This window comes from Ovis canadensis, chromosome 7, assembly GCF_042477335.2.
Source record: "Ovis canadensis isolate MfBH-ARS-UI-01 breed Bighorn chromosome 7, ARS-UI_OviCan_v2, whole genome shotgun sequence".
Lineage (NCBI taxonomy): Eukaryota > Metazoa > Chordata > Mammalia > Artiodactyla > Bovidae > Ovis > Ovis canadensis.
In genome coordinates, this window is record NC_091251.1 from 46,592,093 (window position 1) to 46,613,408 (window position 21,316).

Genomic DNA, 21,316 nt, shown 5'->3' on the forward strand with positions numbered 1-21,316 from the left:
GCTCAGCCAAGAAATGAGTATCCTTTCCCTGGTCACAGTAATTGTTTCAATGAGCATGTGACCCAAGCCAGGCCAATCAGATTCCTTCCCTGAGACTTATTATATATAGCTAGAAGGGAGAGCTCTACCTTTGGATTTACTAAACTGGGATGATGTGCAGAACTCTCTGTGCTACACCAACACACACATCAACGTTTATAGTGGAAAAAAGACTGAAGACACTGTTTGAGACCTTAGACCACTTCTGTTCTTCCCCGTCTAGTTTGAGTCTAGCTTCTGTTAATTCCTTTCTCAAATTCATGGATTCTTTCCTCAGCTGTGCTACCTATTGACAAGCCCATTGAAGGAATTTATCTTTAATACCACGTGTGTTTTATTTCCAGCATTTCCTTTCTGCTTTCTCTTTTTCTTTGGCTGTGCCGGGTCTTAGTTGCAGCACACAGAATCTTCGATCTTCATTGTGGCATCAGAATCTTCAGTTGCAGCATGTGGGATCTAGTTCCCTGACCAGAAATTGAGCCCGGGCCCCCTGCATCGGGAACATGGAGTCAGCCAGGGAAATCCCTCCATTTGGCTTTCTTATAGTTTCTGTGTTCATGCCAAAATTACCCCTTTGTTCATGTAAGCTGCCAACTTTTTTTCCAACAGACTGTTTAACATACTAAGTTGTTTCTATTTTTAAAGTTCCTGTCTGATGGTTTCACTATCTGTGTCATTTGCCAGTCTAACTCTGTTGATGTATCTTTTGACAATGAATTGGATTTTTTTCTTTGTTGATTTTTTGTATGTTTTGTAAATTCTTTTTGAGTGCCTATCCTGTGTAGAACAGCAGAGACTGAGGTAAACGGTATTTATGCCTGGAAATGGTCACGCCTCTTCTGTCTGCAAGATGGTCTGAGGGGTGCGCGCAAGATGGAATTAATCTAGTTAGGAGTCAGGCACGGTTTGGATTTTGTTGTTGCTGTCATTATCTCAGTGCATCACAGAAAAATCCTTCTAGTGATGCTGCTTAGAGTGGAGACCACGTGTCAGAAGGTTTTTCTGTATTCTTCTGTATTTTCTGTATTCCTCTCCACCCTCAGCTTTTCAGCCATCCCAGCATGCCAGCCCCTCAACCCAGAGGATACTCCCATTGCTTGCTCTTTGGTGCTAGGCTCATGGGGGTTAGAATGGGGTCTCTGACATCCTGCTTCTGCTTCAGTCTTAGGCAGGTCCTATGTGAGTTTCAGAAGTGGTTCTTTCTCAGTATTTCTGCTCCTGCTCCCAAACTCCACCTCCTATCTGTGGTTGGTTTGGGGTCAATCTTTCTTCCCTTTCCCCCAACAGAGCAGACCTTGGCTTGAATTCTCAGCCTGAGAAAGTTCCCTGCTTCTCCCCTTGGAGTAGAGGGCTTTTGCTTCTGTTTTCTCCAAAAAAATCAATGGGTTTTCAAGTGTCAAAGAAGAATGAGAAGTTTTTTTACCCCTCACCTAGAAGTAGATGAGGGCTTCCCTCGTGGCTCAGTGGTAAAGAATCCACCTGCCAATGCAGGAGAGGTGGGTTCGATCCCTGGGTCAGGAAGATCCCCTGGAGGAGGAAATGGCAACCCACTCCAGTATTCTTGCTTGGGAAATCCCATGGACTGAGCAGCTTGGCAGGCTACAGTCCATGGGTTACAAAGAGTTGGACATGACTTAGCAACTAAATGAAAACAATAACAACTTAAGCAAAACTCTGTTGCCCCTCCCTAACTTAAGGCTGTTGCTTATTGGAGAAAAGGACTGTGGGAGCAGCTGAGGCCTTTTGCCTTTCCCCAGCAGCTGCCTTAATCAATATATGCTTGAACCACCAAAGAGGAAAGCTCTCTCATTTCCTGCCCTGCTCTTTTTCTCAGGAACCTCAGGGGGAGTCGGTAGAATAAAGGGTGCCTATGAGTATATAAACTCCCCTGTGTCTGAAATGGTCTCCAGCTACCCTAAACTGACATGCTAGCCCATGACACCCTAGCATTTAAACATTTGTTAAAATTTTTGTTGGTTTCATCTTACCCGCTTGTATGACAGCCACCCCTGTTTCCTGTGCTCTGCTAAAGTTGAAACAGTTCATGTGTGTGTGTCTTTCTCTCTTGCAGAGGCTTTACTTAGTTGCCTGGTGACCTCAGCTTTCCGAGGGCCCAAGAAAAGCTGCAATTTTTTTTATATTATCTAGCTATTCCTCATTGTTAAGGTGGCAGTGATGTTTTCTTGCAGCATTGTTCATCCTCAGTAGAAATACAAGTCTTCAAGTCACTGTCACCTCTTAGGGAACTGCAACCACCTCACAGCTGGTGCCCACACCCAATTTCGTTCCCCTCCGTGCTACATCCAGCATAAGCATTAAAATTTTGTAACCATCGGAAACTAAAAGGGGCTGCAAATTAGCTACAAAATCTGAAACCTAGGTTATGGTGTACACACGCACTCAGTCGCGTCCAACTGTTTGTGACCCTCCGTGCTGTAGCCCGCCAGGCTCCTCTGCCCTTCAGATTTTTCAGGAAAGAATACTGGAGTGGGTGCCATTTCCTTCTCCAGGGGATTTTCCCAAGCCAGGGATCAAACCCATATCTCCTGTGTCTCCTGCAATGGCAGGCGGACTCTTTACCGCTGAGCCACCAGAGAAGCCCAGGTTATGGTGTACCAGTTATCTATTGCTGAGAACAATCCAACCCAAACCGAAGTGGCTTAAACCATGACATTTACTCTGTTCATGAATCTATAGGGTTCGCAGGGACAGCTTGTCTCTGTTCTACTTGGAGTCAGCTCGGGTGGTTTGAAGGCTGAGCCTGAACTTATTTGAATCACTGGGGTGGGAAGACTCAAACAACTGGGGGCTAACCTGTGGGAGCCCCTCTGGCTCTCTGCCAGGCCTCTCTTGCATGGAGGCTTCGAGGTTGCCAGACTTCTCACATGCTGGCTCAGAACTACCAAGGAACATTTTGAGAGAGAGAGAGAGATCCCAGGTGGAATGTTTTTATGACCTCGCCTCAGAAGTCACATTATTTGCGCTGTGCTCTATTAGCAGGGCAGTTACATAGGTCTACCCAGGCTCCAGGGGAGGGAATATTGACCCCACATCTCAGTGGAAGAGTGTCCACACCACACTAAGATGACCGTGTGGGATGTGATATATTGATAATGGCCATCTTTGGAAAATACAAGCTGCAGTACATGATTCTATTTGTTCTATAGTAGTGAAAAAATAACTTCAAAGAAATCAAGCTAGAAAATAAAAACACAGAAAAACCACAGAGCCATCTGATTGCATTATTTCATGTTGGCAGATCATTTCCAAGTGAGAATTTGTGTTCCCCTCATCAATTTAAACACGTCAAACCCGTGGCAGCTATAACCATCTTTCTAGATGCAATTCTGATCCTGTCACTGACCCTCTTAAAATGACCCTTTAGCTCCCTGTTGCTCCCCAAATGGATTCCAAACCCCTGAACGTGGCTTATAAGCCCTTCACACCTGGCCTTGTTTATTAATTTCCAACCTCACCTTTGATGCTGCCTCCCTGTCCTTTATGCGCCAGCTACCCTGAACTACTTGCCAGTATCCAAACTTTCTTTGGCCTTTTGTACTTGCTGTCTTCCTCTTCTGGGACTTTTCTCTGCCACCAGGCTCTTACACCTCTCGTCTCTCCAGCTGCTATTCTTTTTTCTGGACTCAGCTTCCCTAACGTGATCTTCCTCCTACCTCCCACCTAACTGGCCTAGGGCTCTCATCTCTCCTTCCCATATGCTCTCAAAGCACTCTGTGCCTGTGCTGAGGCCCTCCAGCATCAGTTAATCAGGCTGCATCACCCCCTCCATCCCCAAGTGGGAAGATAGTTTTATTTTATTCCCCACTGTGAGCAGTGCTTGAAGCATGGCAGGGGCTCAACAAATATTGGTTAGAGAAATGAATCTGTGCCTTAAATAGCCCACTAGGTTCAAGTAAACAGCCCTCCCACAAGCCTGAGATAGCTATGGCAGGGTCCTGTCTTGAATGTTATAACTGAGGTAGGGCCAAAGCTAGTTGGGAGACTTTGGAATTTTCAGGAAAATATCAGCTGCTGTATGTGGCTGGATCTGTTCCTAGCTTTGGAGGACTCATTCCAAGGCAAGGCCAGGGAGTAGCTCCAGGACATCTTTCCTCTTTCCACAACAGTCCTGGTGGGCAGGCCTGCCTGACAGGGACACACCTCGGCAACAGCTGGTAGGATGTTTGTTTACTTGGTGTGCTCCATCCAGAGCCTATTTCTGGAGTAGGTACTGGACGCAAGCCTGTGCCATTCCAGCACTGATCTTGCCAAGCCCTGAGCCAGGAGAGACAGCGGCAGTCACTTACCTTATCTCCCTGGCTCCAACCCAACCTTCTCTGGATATACCCAGTCATGACCTTTTTGCCCTGTTGGGAATTGCCCTTCTCTGCCGCTAAGGTTTAGCAGTAAATATTGCTCCATGTGCTCTTTCTGTTTCATTAAGGACAAGAGGAAGGAAGAAAGTTAAGGGTGATAAGAAAGGCTCTCTCAACTCATAAATTTTACTGACTTGAGGAAGTCTTAACTGGAGTTCCTTGGGAGTTCCCTGGGTCTAAGGAAACAGATCAGCATTTTTGGCCAATAGAATTTTTCCTATGGTTAGTCTCATTTCTGAAACGGAACTGGAATAGTAAGAGGTCATTTGACTAACTTACGATTCCACAGTAAGCCACAGCATGGATAAAGACAGCACCTTGGTTTCAAATTTAGGGCTGATACATCCATTGCCTAAGTTAAATTTATATTAAAAAGCTAGCTTTGGAAACTAATACCAAATTTTTTTATTTTTTTATTTTTGGTAAATAGTTTCACCTTGTTTTTAGACAAATCACTTAAGTTGTCAGCTCTAAACCAATTAAGAAACCATAGTTACAAACCACTGGACTCCCTTCTGTGGAAGCCTGTCTCTGCTAAGAGTGAAGTGAAAGGGCAGCCAGAGATCCAGGGCCTTCCCCTCACCCCAGCCCCTAGTTTCACCCTGGGCTAACCACCTTTCAGCCCTACAGTTTCTTCTCAGTTCCTCTAAATCAACTCCACCTTTATTCACACTAAGATTCCTGTTACTTAGGTCGAAAATGGGAGAAAGGGAAAAGGCAAAGTTGGAATCCTGAGTAACACTGTTTTCTGGTTCAGAAGTGTTCTCTAACCATCAATGAGCAGCTGCTCTTTGGGAGAATATTTCAGACCTCACTGCTTTGCTTCTTAAATTGTTGTTACTGAGGAAAAATAATTTTGTTTATCATGCAAGGAGAAGGACAATCTCCCCCCCACGCCTTTCCTTTCTAAACCTATCCCTCCATCTGAAAGCCATCAGATGGCTGTGTAGGAAGAGTGAGGGCTGGCACCTGAACCAGGCAGAATCCTTTGCAAGCTTAGCCCAGGACCAGATGACTGTCAGTGTCTGGCTTCCTCCAAGCATCTGGGGAACAGACAGGGTCACTCATTTTATCAAAGACATCCTAGTAGGCAGTAGGAATAAAGTTAACACCAGTAGTCAATGGCAAAAAAACAAAACAAAACAGAAAATAAATCAGGAAATTATGACAAAAATATTCATATTACCTGGTTGGTTCCCATCCTTCTGGACAAGGCAATATTTCTAAATCTACTTGATTTAGAAATGAGCAAATGTTTGCTGGAGATTTTTACGGCTACCTGTTTATCATTAGGGATTTGGAACCTACTACCCAAAAAGAAGCTCCACTGGAGCCATAACCCCAGAGCTCCTACCCTCATAGCACCGAAGTTTGGTTTGTCAGAGGGCACGTGTTAAAAAAGGAATCTTCCCTGGTGGTCCAATGGTTGAGAATCTGCCTGCCAATACAGGGGACACCAGTTCGATCCCTACTGTGGGAAGATCCTACATGCCCAGGGGCAACTAAGCCCATGTGCCACAACTACTGAAGCCCACGTGACCTAGAGCCTGTGCTCCACAGGAGAAGCCACTGCAAAGGGAAGCCCATGCACTGAAACTAGAGAGTCGACCTCTTCTCTGCAACCAGAGAAAGCCCGCTCACGGCAACGAAGACCCAGCACAGCCATAAATAAATAAATAAACAAATCTTAAAAAAAACAGTAATCTGGCAGAGGTTATCAGCTCTCCTGCCCTGACATGTGTTTGTCTTTAACTCCTCACTTCCTGGAAGCACCTCTCTGGGAGGAATCGGGTTAATAACACCACACACACGGCTAGTCTGATGAGAAGAGTTTTATGTGGGCGATACAAACTGAACAAGGACACCATAAACAAGGAAGGAAGCACAGGCTCAGCCAGGAAAGCAGCCACAAGGAGCAGGCGTAGAATTATTCAGGAGCGGTTTCAAATACCAACACCATATTTACATGTCTAATTTGGAACCTGGCTCTTTTTAAGCATCAGAGGAAGTTAGGGGAGAAACCATGCATGAGATTAAAAATATATATACATGTATACACAGAGACACCAACATTTTCACACTTCTTTCATTCATTTTGCCCACAAGAAACAAATTTCCTAAAGTCCCTATATTTATTATGGAGTTGGCAGAGAAGCCCCAGCTGGGGCTTGGATTCAAGGAGGCAGACTTCACTCTCTTTGACCCTACACACCCCTGACAGTTTACCAATGGAACACTTGGAACATGGGCAGGAACGTTCAGAAGAAGCAAGAAAAAGTACAGCTCATTTAACTTATGCATTATACACAGGGCATCAGTTTTTCCAAATACCTTCACGCTTCGTCCTTTACTAGGTTCTTAGCAGACTTCTCACCTGCAGCAACAGAGCTCAGACAAGCTGTGAGACATAGAGTAAGGTGGTACTTTGATCCAGTGCACACTGAGTCAGTCACTTTACTCAAGACATTCACACATGCCAGACCCTGGCAAATCCTCAGGGGGCTGTGGCTTCATGCTTCGTGGAGTGGAAGGCTGGGCTTTTTCCCTCCCTAGATACCTCCTTGCTGCCGCCGTCACTGCCAATGAGTGCTCCGCTGTTCCCTCTGGACCCAAGACAGCTGCTGGGCGTGTATGTGTGTAATTTATTGTTCTGCTGCTGTTGGCTCGTCCCCGGGCGCTGGCTTCTCAACCTGTGACTCTGGAGGAATCAGATACTGGACCTCCTCCGTACTGATGGCTACCTTATCTGGCTGGAGCCACCTCTTGAAATGTTCCAAGGTGCTAGGAAAGAAAAGGAGGCAAGTGTGACTGCATCAGACTTCACTGACTAATTACTTAATGATTATCTCAGATACTCCAAGACTGCCTTCCCACCCACCACCAATTTCTTCCTACAGTTGTTTTTCACTGCTAACACGAGGTGCCGGGCACAACAGCTCCTCTGACAGCTGTGCATCCTAGCAGCTCCATGGTGTAATTTACCCCCTAGTGGGCACTTGGGCAATAAGCAGCACGAGGCCCCCTTCAAATGCAGTTTCTGAAGACTTGATGAGAACAGCTGAAGAGCCTATGCCTGTCTGGTCTTTTTTCCTCCAAACTGGAGAGAAGAGAAATTTTCAAGGGGAGGAAACATTTCAAATAAATACCAAATTATTGCATGTTAAGTTGCTTCAGTTGCGTCCGACTCTTTGTGACCCCATGGACTGTAGCCCGCCAGGCTCCTCTGTCCATGGGGATTTTCCAGGCAAGAATACTAGAGTGGGTTGCCATGCCCTTCTCCAGGGCATCTTCCCAACCCAGGGATTGAACCCACAGCTCTTATGTCTTCTGTATTAGTAAGACAGAAACCTGAGCATCTTGGTATCTCTGATACCTGAAGTAGTCAATTATACTTACAGCACTTAGTTGCGCTAAGTGTGGTTTTTTGGGTGTTTTTGTTTATTTAGTTCATTCTATAGCAAGATGCTAAGATGGAAACATCTGAGTAGCAATGTCCCCCACAAAGGAATGGCCACTATGCCAGGGGGCTTTTTTTCGTTTGGATCTGTGGTAAGGAGGATCTGTGTGATCCCTGGTAGCTCAGCTGGTAAAGAATCTACTTGCAATGTGGGAGACCCTGGTTCGACTCCTGGGTTGGGAAGATCCCCTGGAGAAGGGGTAGGCTATCCACTCCAGTATTCTTGGGCGTCTCTGGTGGCTCAGATGGTAAAAAATCCACCTGCAATGCAGGAGACCTGGGTTTGATTCCTGGATTGCGAAGATGCCCTAGAGGAGGGCATGGCAACCCACTCCAGTATTCTTGCCAGGAAAATCAATCCCATGGACAGAGAAGCCTGCCAGGCTACAGTTTATGGGGTCGCAAAGAGTCGGACATGATTGAGTGACCAAGCACAGCACAGTGGAGGGGGGGAGGTATCCCTGCCTACCTTCCTTGAGCATCCAGGATCCCCCCCTAAAGGTATTAGACAGACACAATAAAATACAAATGACTAGAAATAGTGGAAAGCTCATTCTATGCTCTTCAACAGCAAAAAGTCATATGCCAAAAAATAGGCCGTAACCAGCAGACTTCAGACACCTACAATGGGGGAGTCATGTTGTGGACAGTAAGATTTCCCAGCCCACTGCTCCCTTGCCAAAAGCATTCAATGAGGAGGGGTCACCTATCTGGTCTTCACATATGTGAAAAAACACACAATTCCACTACAAAATGGCCTGTGCTTAAAACATACACTTTTAGGTTTAAAACCAAATGCATATCTGTTTCCTGTGCTTGTTCTGAACAGAAAGAAGCATTCCCACAGATGTAGGCTCAGGGCAATGCAATGTGGGTATTTAATCTTCATCTACCACACATTTCATAAAATGGTTCCAGTTATTTCTTCAAGGAAGGGAAACCACATTATTTCATATATTAATAAATACACAGAAACATGAACTTGAGTCTTGGTGCTGATCAGATTTCAGAGAAAAAGAATTTCTATTTGAGAATTATGCAAAAGAAAGTTGTCTTTGTTTCTCAGAACTGGAGAGGAAGGAAATATTAATATTAGTGGGGAGAGAATATAATACCAAATTATTAGTGGCTCAGGAATCGGTGCGTCTTCATCTTTTGTGTTTGGGTCAATTTACTGGGAAAAGAAAAGAGTAAATTTTATATTATTTTCTGAACCCTTGGAAGGTGGCTGGCCTGATCTTAGATGCCATCCTGATTTCTGAAGGATCTGGGGCCACCTTGAGTATCTGAGATAATGTAAGTGAAAATACTTTGCAAGTTAAAAATAAAATGTAACTATGAAGTTCTATTTACATGATTTCAGCAGCAGTATTCATCTGATACCATGGGACTCTGAAAATCAATGTTAATGACAGGTTGTAAACTTAGGTTAAATCACAGTCCCCTAAAACCTTGTGTTAAAATTCAGGTTTTTATTTCCCTCATTGATTTTCATTTTGAATAATTTCTTAGTGAATTTTAAAACTCTGTTAGGAAGAATAATATTAGGAATAGCTAACACTTTGTCTTGAGAGTCCCTTGGACTGCAAGGAGATCCAACCAGTCCATTCTGAAGGAGATCAGCCCTGGGATTTCTTTGGAGGGAATGATGCTGAAGCTGAAACTGCAGTACTTTGGCCACCTCATGTGAAGAGTTGACTCATTGGAAAAGACTCTGATGCTGGGAGGGACTGGAGGCAGGAGGAGAAGGGGACGACAGAGGATGAGATGGCTGGATGGCATCACTGACTCAATGGACGTGAGTCAAAGTGAACTCCGGGAGTTGGTGATGGACAGGGAGCCCTGGCGTGCTGCGATTCATGGGGTCGCAAAGAGTCGGACACGACTGAACAACTGAACTGAACACTTTGTACTGACCCTGTGCCAGGCACAAGTTCTAAGTGCTTCATACACAGTAACTCATTTAAGGCTCATAACAACCTTATGCAGTAAGAGCTACTACTCTTGCTTCACAGAGCAGGAAGCTGAGGCACACACGGGTCACTCACCCAGTAAGTGGCAGAGCTCCTGTGCCCAGTGTCAAGCATCATCCTGCTGTTTGTAACAGAATGCCCTCTCCTCCTTTCTGCATCTGGCCCACCTGAAGATACTGTTTCCCTTTGGTACAAAACTAGAGCCCAGAGGGAGCTCAATGGTCTTTCAACTCTTAAAGCACATTGTCACTTCTGCTCATCTGGCTCTTATGCTGCCTTGTTTTATTAGGTATGTCTTCATATATATTCTTCTCTCCCCAAACTAGTTCTGAGGACCAAAGGAAGGGTCTAGAACGTCGTTACATCTCCCCCTTCATGCCCATGACATCAAGCACAGTCCCTTCACACCAGAGATGCTTAAGAAATTCATCCATTTGTGCTACACAAATTTGAGTGTCTACAGTATGACAGAAACTCTATAAGGCAGTGGAGACTCATAGGTAAGAAGACAGTTCCAGTTGTTGACTGATGACTAGTTTCTCAAGTGCAGTGTGTACTTAAAAATGAAGACCGTGGTTTATTCTCAACTCTGTTCAACCTATGATCAAGATGTAGATGGGGTATTTGCTTTTTGGCAAAAATATCCTTTCTCAAAAATCTGCCACTGGACTAAGAGCAAATAAAGCAGCCTTAAAAAGGATGATATTTATCTCAGAAAAGCTGCTGTTGATATCAACTTATATCTGGACTCAGATGTCACTCTCCCTGACTTCTTTAGAGGAAGAGAAATGCTTTTGGTGAAACAGACTATCACCTGGAGCAGGACTAGGAATCAATTACCTCTCATCAGAATCAAGTCCATCCACAAAGAACTCAGATGCTAACTTCTCCTGGAGGAACCGGTCCCAGCATTCCTTCTTTGCTTGGGCCAGGGTTCGAAGCATGTCCTTGGAAGTCACTTCCTGATTTAAACCTTTGATTCTTCTCAGTTTCTTTTCTAAAGAGAGAGGAAGTTGAGCTTAACAAGGAACTTGAATATGAAACAAAAGTCATCTAAAATGCAAAATGCCAACTGAAAAATTCTTATTGATGAGTACAAGCACATTGCTCTCATTTTTTTAAGGACAAACGTACATTTTTCTTTTTCCCTCACAACATCTTCCCTCTACATTGTATCAAACAAATGTGTAACTCCAGAAAAAGGAAAACTATAGATTCTCATAAATAAACTGATGGCATATTTTCTTTGAAATCACATAATCTCAGCAGGTATCTCTCTAAGGAAAGCTTGTTTTCCCTGGCGTGTGATGTGTATACTGTTGTCTTTTTTCAACTCCTGAAAATAGTTTTTCTGAGGAGTAAATGGTTGGGTTTTGTTTTTTGGTAACGGTGTCATAAAGTGGTTTTCAAACCTCATGAGAAAGAATCAGAGAAAATGGAGAGAGATTCAGTGGTTCATTAGACACTAAAATTAACTTGATGAGAACACAATAATAAGAGACCTTTAAGATCACTATGTGTGATTAAAGTCTTGATTAAAGAAAAGGAATCTCCTAACAGTTTTTTCTGAAAGTTGTTCTACTTGTGGCCTGAATGTTGGAGGCTTAATAAAAACAAATATCTTATAATCTCTGTGAGAGTAGTTACACTTTGCAGTTTAAGTAAGAACACAAGAAAGAGGGAGTTCTCTGGTGCTCCAGTGGCTAAGGATCCAAGCTCCCAATGTAGGTGGCCCAGGCCGAATCTTTAGTCAGAGAACTAGATCCTATGTGGTGCAACTAAGATCAAAGATCCTGGGTGCCTTACTTAGACCTGGTGCAGTCAAATAAATAAATATTTAAGAATAAAGAATCCAAGAAAGGGTATCACCATTTGTCTTCTGCCTTAATTTAGTCTTGCCTCCAACTATAATAAATGGGTAAATGATGGCTTTTTGGAAGGGATAGTTGGATATCAAGCCCAGGACCAATAGAAACTTCATGATTTGCAATCTGGTTTTCATTTCTAAGCAAGCCACATCAACTTGAACCCACTTATCAAAACAAACACCTTCTGGTGCTACAAGTTACCACCAAAAGCTTACCATATGAAAAAAAAAAAAAAGAAACCTACAGTTGATAAATGTTAAATATTTAAGGAGTTTTTTTCTCTCCAGGAGGATGTGAAAAGGATTATGTACATCTCACGTTGAATTGGTTAAAAGTCTTTTTTTTTTTTTTTTTTTGGCTAGTTGTGGTATGTGGGATTTTGTTTCCAGACCAGGAATGGAACCCATGCCCCCTGTATTGGAAGCATGGAATCTTAACCACTGGACCACCAGGGAAATCCCTGAATTGGTTAAAAGTTTTTAATTGTTGCTCTTAGTACATTCTCTGATATAAGTTTATTTGGCAATAAAAACAATCTTTATATTGTTAGACCTTGTCAAGGTGGGAAGAGGTCTTTGGGGCTGGAAGAAGTCTTCCTCTCTCTGTGTGCTGAGTCCCTAGTTAGGTGTGATCAGGCAGAAACAGGCGCCCTTGCATCTTCCAAACCTGCCTGCCCTTGTCACCCAGATTCTGCCATAAGCAACAGAAATGCCTCTTACTTTCTTCAGGGAAGGACATTTTAATCATCATGTTAACTGATTTTAGGAAAGATGAGTGGAATTTTAACTTTCTGAACCAGTCTTCACCATCAAAGACATGACTGATTCCATGAAAGATTCTTCTTTTCCCAGGACATAGAGCACCAACAAACCAGAGGATCTGGTTCTCCAGCTTCCTCAGACTGTTGTTTCTTCTCCTTACCATCACTGAAGACAGATTCTGACTGCCACAACAGAACTGTTAACCTCCTTGGCCATTACTGCATGGGTGACTATCCTATTTCTGATGGCTTCCCAACAAATTTCACATTACATCCTCATCTTTCTCATTAGCCATCATTCCACATGTGTTTTTCTCATATTTTTTCTTGCACATCATTAATCGAATGCCTTTTGTTTTCCCAAGACATTTCTTAGCAATATGTAAACCCTATTCTGACTCTTCTTTCTGTCCTTCCTCAAAAGCTTCTTCCAGAATTGTCTCCTTCTTCAAATAATTACTCCCAGGTTTGGCTCTGTGACATGTTGATGGGTCTCATGGATGTTTAATAAAACAGGATAACACAATTCTGAAGTTTGGCAATCCTGTCCAAGACTGATATTTGTCTTTCCCCTATCAAGGGACGATCTGAATCTCTTTCCTAAGTTAGGAGTCTCTCTAAATACTTAAGGCCATAAAGATAAGTGAAGATGTGTTCAGGAAATATTTTAAAAGTGAAATGGCTAACAAGAGGAAGAATGAACTTTATGTCAATATGTTGTTGTTTAGTCGGGAAGTTGTATCCAACTCTTGTAACCCCATGGACTGTATCCCACCAGGCTCCTCTGTCCATGGGATTTCCCAGGCCAGAATACTAGAGTGGGTTGTCATTTCCTTCTTGAGGGGATGTTCCCGATCCAAGGATCAAACCTGAGTCTCCTGCATTGGTAGGTGGATTCTTTACCACTGAGCCACCAGGGAAGCCCATTATGTCAATATACTCCCATCCCAACAATCATTCTATTAAATATAACAGTTTCTCAAACTGTAGCATCAGAAATCCAAATGGAGCTCTGGGGCCATGAACTTTTTCTTTCAGGAAGGTATAGGTTTGACACTTTTGGGTAACCTGAATACTTGAGCCACTTTGGCCACCTCATGAGAAGAGTTGACTCATTGGAAAAGACTCTGATGCTGGGAGGGATCGGGGGCAGGAGGAGAAGGCTGGATGGCATCACCGACTTGATGGACGTGAGTTTGAGTGAACTCTGGGAATTGGTGACGGACAGGGAGGCCTGGTGTGCTGCAATTCGTGGGGTTGCAAAGAGTCAGACACGACTGAGCAACTGAACTGAACTGAACTGAACTGAAGAGTAGGTAAGAGTGTTCTGTAGAATGCCAACAAATAAAGCAAAATTTAGATGAAACAAAGGCCAGAGATGATAAAGACTATTTCAAGGGATATACTGGGAAAACAGGGCTCCTTCCCAACAACCATCCTGAAACCCCCTGTAGATTTACACCTGACAGATACATGTGGTGAGGACAAAAAGAAAAATTAAGAATAGAAAACCACATTTGATGTAACAGAACTTCAACATGCTTCCTTAAAACCTCCAGCTTCAGATTTAAACAAACAAACAAAAAAGCCATCTAACTTACCTAAAGATGCTAAATACACTTCTGAATCCTGCAAGGGAGCCCAAGGCTTTACAGCTGGCTGTGCAGCAAAGTGTGGGGCCTCCCTCTGGCCTGTGCCTGCAGGGTAAGAATCCATAAAGGAGTCTGAGAAGGCATTGCTGGCACTGTCCTCTTGGTCAGGATGTGGCAGGCAGGAACAGATTTCAGCCCAAAGATCTGGGCCAGATCTTGTGGTTGTAGAGTCAATGCTTTCAAACATTTTCATTTGGAATCTGACCTGAAAAACAGAACCTCAAGTGAATAAGAACTGACTTGGGAAGGAAGGTTACAGCCTTTTAATTAGTTTTTCCTAACAAAATTTAAAACGTATTCTATTACATTCTTATGTTATAGATAAAAAGATGACAAAAGGGTAATTGGGTTTCTCTTCTGGCTTTGCACTTGTTTTCATAATGAAGTTGGTCTTTTAAAATAGAATTTCTATAAGCCAGACACAAAAGACTGAATGACTGAATGATTCCATTTTCATGAGGTCTCTGCAGTCAAACTCACAGAGACAGAAAATAAAATGGTGGTTGGGATGGGGATGGTAATGGGAGTTATTGTTTAATGGCTACAGAGTTTTAGTTTGGGAAGTTCTAGAAATGGATGGCGGTGATGGTTGTGTGATAATGTTAATGCCACTGAACATTACATCTAAAAATGGTTAAAATGGTAAATGTACATTATGGATGTTTTATACATGTGCAAGCACACACATAGAGGTATTTCTAGGACATTTCCAGTGAGGACAACCGTCCTGCACTTTCCTCCAAAGATCTCCAAGATGCAACCACTCTGTCCTCAACCAATTAAATTCTGTTTTCAATAGGACACAGACTAAAAGTCCTGCACAGTTCCATATACAGTACACTATGATAATAAAAATGCTGCTTGGTGAAACCTGTCAGTACTAGCTCATAGGCTCATTACATGGAGGAGCTGAGCTTGAACATGCTTCATGTTCTTATTTAAAAAAAAAAACAACAACAGAGAGACATTTTCATCATTTTACAGATGAAAAAACTTAGGATCAGAAGCATAACTTGCCAAAGACACATTACTGGTACAGAGTGAATCCTTGATTGGAAACCAGACCCCCGCCGCTCCAAAAGCCATGTTTTTACCCAATAAAACTCAGCCTGTTTGTGACTATACTGAAAATAGCATGAGCAGAGCTGAGAGGGAACAGCGACCCACAAAGCCCTGGGGGCTTTCATAACCATCTAGTCTAGTAGGATGAACTGACACCTCCTTTCAGGAGGGACCTTTGAGATTATGAAGGCTGCTTAGGAAAAGATCTGAATAATTTCAGGAGCGAGAGCCCAGGAAGCGCAGGGCCCGGAAGTAAAAGGCCAGATGTGACGGAGGCCCAGTATGAACTGATGCCAAGGGTCACAATGAGGCTCCACTCCCATCCCGAAGTCGTCTGAACCCACCCACACCAAAACTTTGCTAGCATCAGAGCCCCGGTCCCCTGGTCCCCACTAGGAAGTACCGTCCAGAGCGGAGAAACAACCCTCGTGTCCAGATCCGGGGCCTCAATCACTCCAGCCTCAAGGACTGACTAGGCGGGACGACTCAGGCCCCCAGGCACCTCTGTGGTATCTCGGAATACGGCCGGAGCCAGGGATAGAAACGCCGCGCAACCCTGCGCCTCTTCCCCTTACCACAACCGCCTGCCAGCAGCCCTCAAACGCTCGGCTCAGTTTCTTTGCAGGCAGCAGGGAAGAAATAAGGAGGCGGAGTCTCCAGGTGACGGATCCCGGGAGTCCTCCAACCACCGCCCAACCTGGAGATGTTCTGTGCGTCGATTGGTCGAGAGGAGTTCAGCTGGGTAAGGAAGTGAGCCGCATAGCGCTTCGGAAACGATGGGCGGGACTGTTGTTGCCTGGATACGGTGGAGCACACACCCTCCGCCCCTGTTTTCCAAGGGGCCAGGTTGATTCCACCTATATCAGTGGGTTCCAGCCCCGCGGACGCCGCTTTCCACGTGATTCCTGCTCGGATAAGGAAGCCCAGTTTCCAAGGCCTTGACTTTTCTTGGTTCCCTGAGCAAGTTAGTCTCCTCAGCAGTTCTCTGACTGGTGTTGGTCCCCGAAAATTTCAGACCTTCGACACGCAGATTAGAGAACGTATGCCCCTTGAATGGGGGACGGAGGCGATTACTCTCCTTACTCCCACAGGAGATCCATGTACTTTTCACCAGTTATGACGCTTTCCCACATTGATTTAGTCAATAGGCATCAAGCTCCTGCTGTGTTCCAGGCATTCTGTTAGGCGGGAATTCAAGACAGGTAAGACTTGGTATGGGTCCCAGCTTCATGGTTTAGGAGGAAGCGCCATGGAGACAGACATGTTTACAAATCACCGCAAAGAGTTATAGAGATATGACGGAAATGTGGCCAGAGTACATAAAGGAGCCAGTGGTCATGGGAGGTGTGTGTCAGAAAGGCTTTTTTTTGTTTGTTTTAAAGAAGATGACCTTTGATATCCTTCTGGGGTTCGCTGAGACATAACCCTCCCAACCTGATCTCCAATTTCCAGGGCCGATACTCTCTCACACAGATATATGTGAGAAAAGACAGTAGCCACCAATCTGTAGAAGTAGCTTGGCTGAGGGTATAGTCTCTAGATGTGTCTGAAGCTTCTCAGTGTGGCTATGGTGGTGATAACTACCACCATGTGAAACGGAACTACAAGGTACTCTTTTACTTACATTTATGACCATTCCTAGAATATGCAAACAGAAGGAAGTGGAAAGCAAGAAAGAAAACAAAGGAGCAAATAATAGGCAAGATTTTTGCCAGTGCTTATTCATAGAGAATATATGAGGATGGGCGGTTTCCCAGAGTCCTCCAACTACTGCCTGACCTGGTGACATGAATCTTGTAGCATCTGATTCATAGAAAGGATGACTGTCATAGATTTATGGGTGTTTCATTGAACTGCTCCATAGCCTTTCAACTCACTTATGAAGTTTTCTCTAATATCCCACTCACCAAAATAATACCCTCTTGATTTCAAATTTGGCCACCCATATCTTACATATCTTGATACCAGAATGAGGGTTCCTTTAACAGTAGGCACAAATAGTGGCTGATGTAAAATTGAATACACCTTTCAACTGAAAGTGATAGTTGTAAATTAACAAATGGTCACCTTTTCTGATAGGGCTGCCCAGGTGGTGCAGTGGTAAACAGTTTACCTGCCAATGCAGGAGATGCAGTTTCCTGGTTTGGGAAGATCCCCTGGAGAAGGAAATGGTAACCCACTCCAGTATTCTTGCCTGGAAAATTCCATCGACAGAGGAACCTGGCAGTGTACAGTCCATGGGGTTGCAAAGAGTTGGACACCACTGTGCACAGCACACCCTTACTAATTCATCCATGTCGTTTGAGTTTAATTAGTGTGTGTGCTGAATAAATCCAAACCAGATCCTGGACTTGCAAAGGTGAAACCATAAGCCCCGATGATCTCCCTCTTCCCAAGGACTGCTCACACTTAGAAGCCACATGACAGCAGTCAACATCCTTCTATCTTAGACTCTGTTTTCCCACAGTGATTCGTACAAATATGTTTTTCATTTGTATTCTCAGCCAGCCTAGGCCTTCACTGAGGTCAGGAACCATGTCTTTCTTACCTTTGTATCTCTGAAGCTAAGTGATGCTTGGCAGATGTTCAAAATTTATTTGGTGTCTGAATGTTTAAATTAGAAACCTTTTGGTCAAAGACTACACTGAACTGGAGCTAGATCTTGTGATTCACTCTTCAGTCTCTTCTCCAAGTGGCAACCAGGGTGATCTTTTTGGAATGAAAATTGAATCTTCACACACACGCACACAAATTGGATCATCACACAAACAAACACACACACCAGAAACTCTTTGATAATTCCCCATTGCTCTTAAAGGCTTAAATTCTTATCAGAGTAAGTTAGGTAGAGTTCTTAGTTCAAATAACAGAGCTCATTCTAGCCAGTTTAAGTGGTAAAAGGGATTAATTAAAGCTGCTCTGTACAATAAAATTTCTGTAATGATAGAAATGTTCTGTATCTAAGTTGTCCAATAAGGTATCTACTAGTTTTATGTGATTCTTGGGCACATGAGATGCAGCTTCTATAACTGAATAACTGAATTTTAAATTTTCTTTCACTTTACTTAAGTTAAATAGCCACATATGGCTAATGACTATTCTGTTGACCATAGGATTAAAATATATTAAGCAGTTCACAGAATCTTAAGATGGGCCAGAGTCAGACTTGGGGTCTATATAGCCAGGAGTTTCTAAACCTCAGTGAAGGACTTCTCAGGGAGCACCCCACTGCTACTCAATGTAGATACTGCAGCTGGACACTGGACACAAGAAGTTCCCCCATGTTAGTCCCCAATATAACTCCATATATCAGTGTACAAATCCCTCCAGTGCTATCTCCTCAGACATGAATTCCACACTGCTATTATGCCTCTGAACCAAAGGCCCTGCCTGATCAAAAGACCCCAAGTGATAGATGCCCAAGTTGCTAAGGATTCTGGGAAGGCCAGTTTCTAGATCCTACCTCTTGGAAACAGTACTTAATGTGGGAAATTCACCACACAAAGAAGAGTGTTGAGAAGATGCTGGATGTCCAAAGGGTATGAGAACAGTCTACTTTGAATGGTTTATGTCAGTGCTTTCCAAACTTTAATATGCGGTCAGATCATCTGAGGATCTTGTTAAAACAGAGATTCTCATTGAAGGGGTCTGAAGGAAAGAGGAAAAAGATTCTGCAATTCCAACAAGTTGCTGGATGTTTCCCATGTTGCTAATCCACAGACCACGTTTTGAGCAGCAAGGCTTTATACAATTCCACAAGGACTCCCTCTCTAGACCTCTCTTATAGCTTTCTCCTTGTCTGTGTTTCAGACACATTCTGAAAAACACTCTTTACAAAAAAATACAAAAAACTTTATTGAAATATAATTCAAACTCCATAAAATTCACCCTTTGTCATGTGGCTGGTTCTCAGAGGTCTTGGCTTATCTTGATTTGGCTGTTTCTGAGCCTGTTCTCCAGCTCTCTTATGAATCCTATGAGGCACTGCTACTGCTAAGTCACTTCAGTCGTGTCCGACTTTGTGCGACCCCATAGACGGCAGCCCACCAGGCTCCCCCGTCCATGGGATTCTCAAAGCAAGAACACTGGAGTGGGCTGCCATTTCCTTCTTCAGTGTATGAAAGTGAAAAGTGAAAGTGAAGTCGCTCAGTCGTGTCCGACTCTTGGCGACCCCATGGACTGCAGCCTACCAGGCTCCTTCGTCCATGGGATTTTCTAGGCAAGAGTACTGGAGTGGGGTGCCATTGCCTTTCCATGAGGCACTAATATCCTTTCAATAATTCTGTCCCTTATGAAGTTAACTGGAGTTGGTTTCGGTATTTTGCATATAAGAATTCTGACAAATACATCTTCTGATCCACTTGGAGTTTTAATCTCAGGACAGGAGCATATGGAAGGCAAATGGGAGCTCTCTAGTCCTCATGCTGTTAAGGAGGACAAATGTAAAAATATTTTTTCTGGGGTGTGTGTGCTTAATTACATATATGACAGCTTTATTGAGTTCTGAGAGGTAAAAGTTAGTCGCTCAGTAGTATCTGACTCTTTGCGATCCCATTGAACTGTAGCCTGCCAGGCTTCTCTGTCCATGGAATTCTCCAGGTAAGAGTACTAGAATGAGTTGCCAATTCCTTCTCCAAGGGATCTTCCCAATGCAGGGATTGAACCCAGGTTCAAAACTTGCATTGCAGGCAGATTCTTTACTGTTTGAGCCACCAGGGAAGCCCTTCAGTTCAGTTCAGTGGCTCAGTCATGTCCAACTCTTCGCGACCCGATGAATCGCATCACGCCAGGCCTCCCTATCCATCACCATCTCCCAGAGTTCACTCAAACTCATGTCCATCGAGTCGGTGATGCCATCCAGCCATCTCATCCTCTGTCGTCCCCTTCTCCTCCGGCCCTCAATCCCTCCCAGCATCAGGGTCTTTTCCAATGAGTCAACTCTTCGCATGAGGTGGCCGAAGTATTGGAGTTTCAGCTTTAGCATCAGTCCTTCCAATGAATACCCAGGACTGATCTCCTTTAGAATGGACTGGTTGGATCTCCTTGCAGTCCAAGGGACTCTCAAGAGTCTTCTCCAACACCACAGTTCAAAAGCATCAATTCTTCGGCGCTCAGCTTTCTTCACAGTCCAACTCTCCACATCCATATGTGACCACTGAAAAAACCATAGCCTTGACTACATGGACCTTTGTTGGCAAAGTAATATCTCTGCTTTTGAATATGCTATCTAGGTTGGTCATAACTTTTCTTCCAAGGAGTGAGCGTCTTTTAATTTCATGGCTGCAATCACCATCTGCAGTGATTTTGGAGCCCCCCAAAATAAAGTCTGACACTGTTTCCACTGTTTCCCCATCTATTTCCCATGAAGTGATGGGACCAGATGCCGCGATCTTAGTTTTCTGAATGTTGAGCTTTAAACCAAATTTTTCACTCTCCTCTTTCACTTTCAACAAGAGGCTTTTGAGTTCCTCTTCACTTTCTGCCATAAGGGTGGTGTCATCTGCATATCTGAGGTTATTGATATTTATTTCTCCCCACAATCTTGATTCCAGCTTGTGCTTCTTCCGGCCCAGTGTTTCTCATGATATACTCTGCATATAAGTTAAATAAGCAGGGTGACAATACACAGCCTTGACGTACTCCTTTTCCTATTTGCAACCAATCTGTTGTTCCATGTCCAGTTCTAACTGTTGCTTCCTGACCTGCATACAGATTTCTCAAGAGGCAGGTCAGGTGGTCTGGTATTCCCATCTCTTGAAGAATTTTCCACAGTTTATTGTGATCCACACAGTCAAAGGCTTTGGCATAGTCAATAAAGCAGAAATGGATGTTTTTCTGGAACTCTCTTGCTTTTTCCATGATCCAGCAGATGTTGGCAACTTGATATCTGGTTCCTTTGCCTTTTCTAAAACCAGCTTGAACATCTGGAATTTCACGGTTCACGTATTGCTGAAGCCTGGCTTGGAGCATTACTTTACTAGCATGTGAGATGAGTGCAGCTGTGCAGTAGTTTGAGCATTCTTTGGCATTCCCTTTCTTTGGGATTGGAATGAAAACTGACCTTTACCAGTCCTGTGGCCAAATTTGAGTTTACCAGTCCTGAGTTTTCCAAATTTGATGGAATATTGA

The 21,316-nt window shown here is 43.8% G+C and overlaps 1 protein-coding gene across 2 annotated transcripts; it reads right to left on the bottom strand.

Moving 5' to 3' along the window:
* Positions 1-6,232: 6,232 nt before the first annotated feature.
* On the bottom strand, positions 6,233-15,917 carry CCDC32 (coiled-coil domain containing 32). Of its 2 annotated transcripts, none has more exons than XM_069597816.1 (4): positions 15,763-15,917; positions 14,075-14,330; positions 10,686-10,842; positions 6,233-7,196 (listed from the first exon to the last, which is right to left on the bottom strand). In XM_069597816.1, the coding sequence occupies exons 2-4, from the start codon at positions 14,316-14,318 to the stop codon at positions 7,058-7,060; spliced, it is 540 nt and encodes a 179-aa protein (XP_069453917.1). In that variant the 5' UTR covers positions 14,319-14,330; positions 15,763-15,917; the 3' UTR covers positions 6,233-7,057. The 2 variants fall into 2 exon arrangements, with proteins under 2 accessions (XP_069453917.1, XP_069453918.1); XM_069597817.1 differs by having other exon boundaries at positions 15,591-15,904.
* Positions 15,918-21,316: the final 5,399 nt, after the last annotated feature.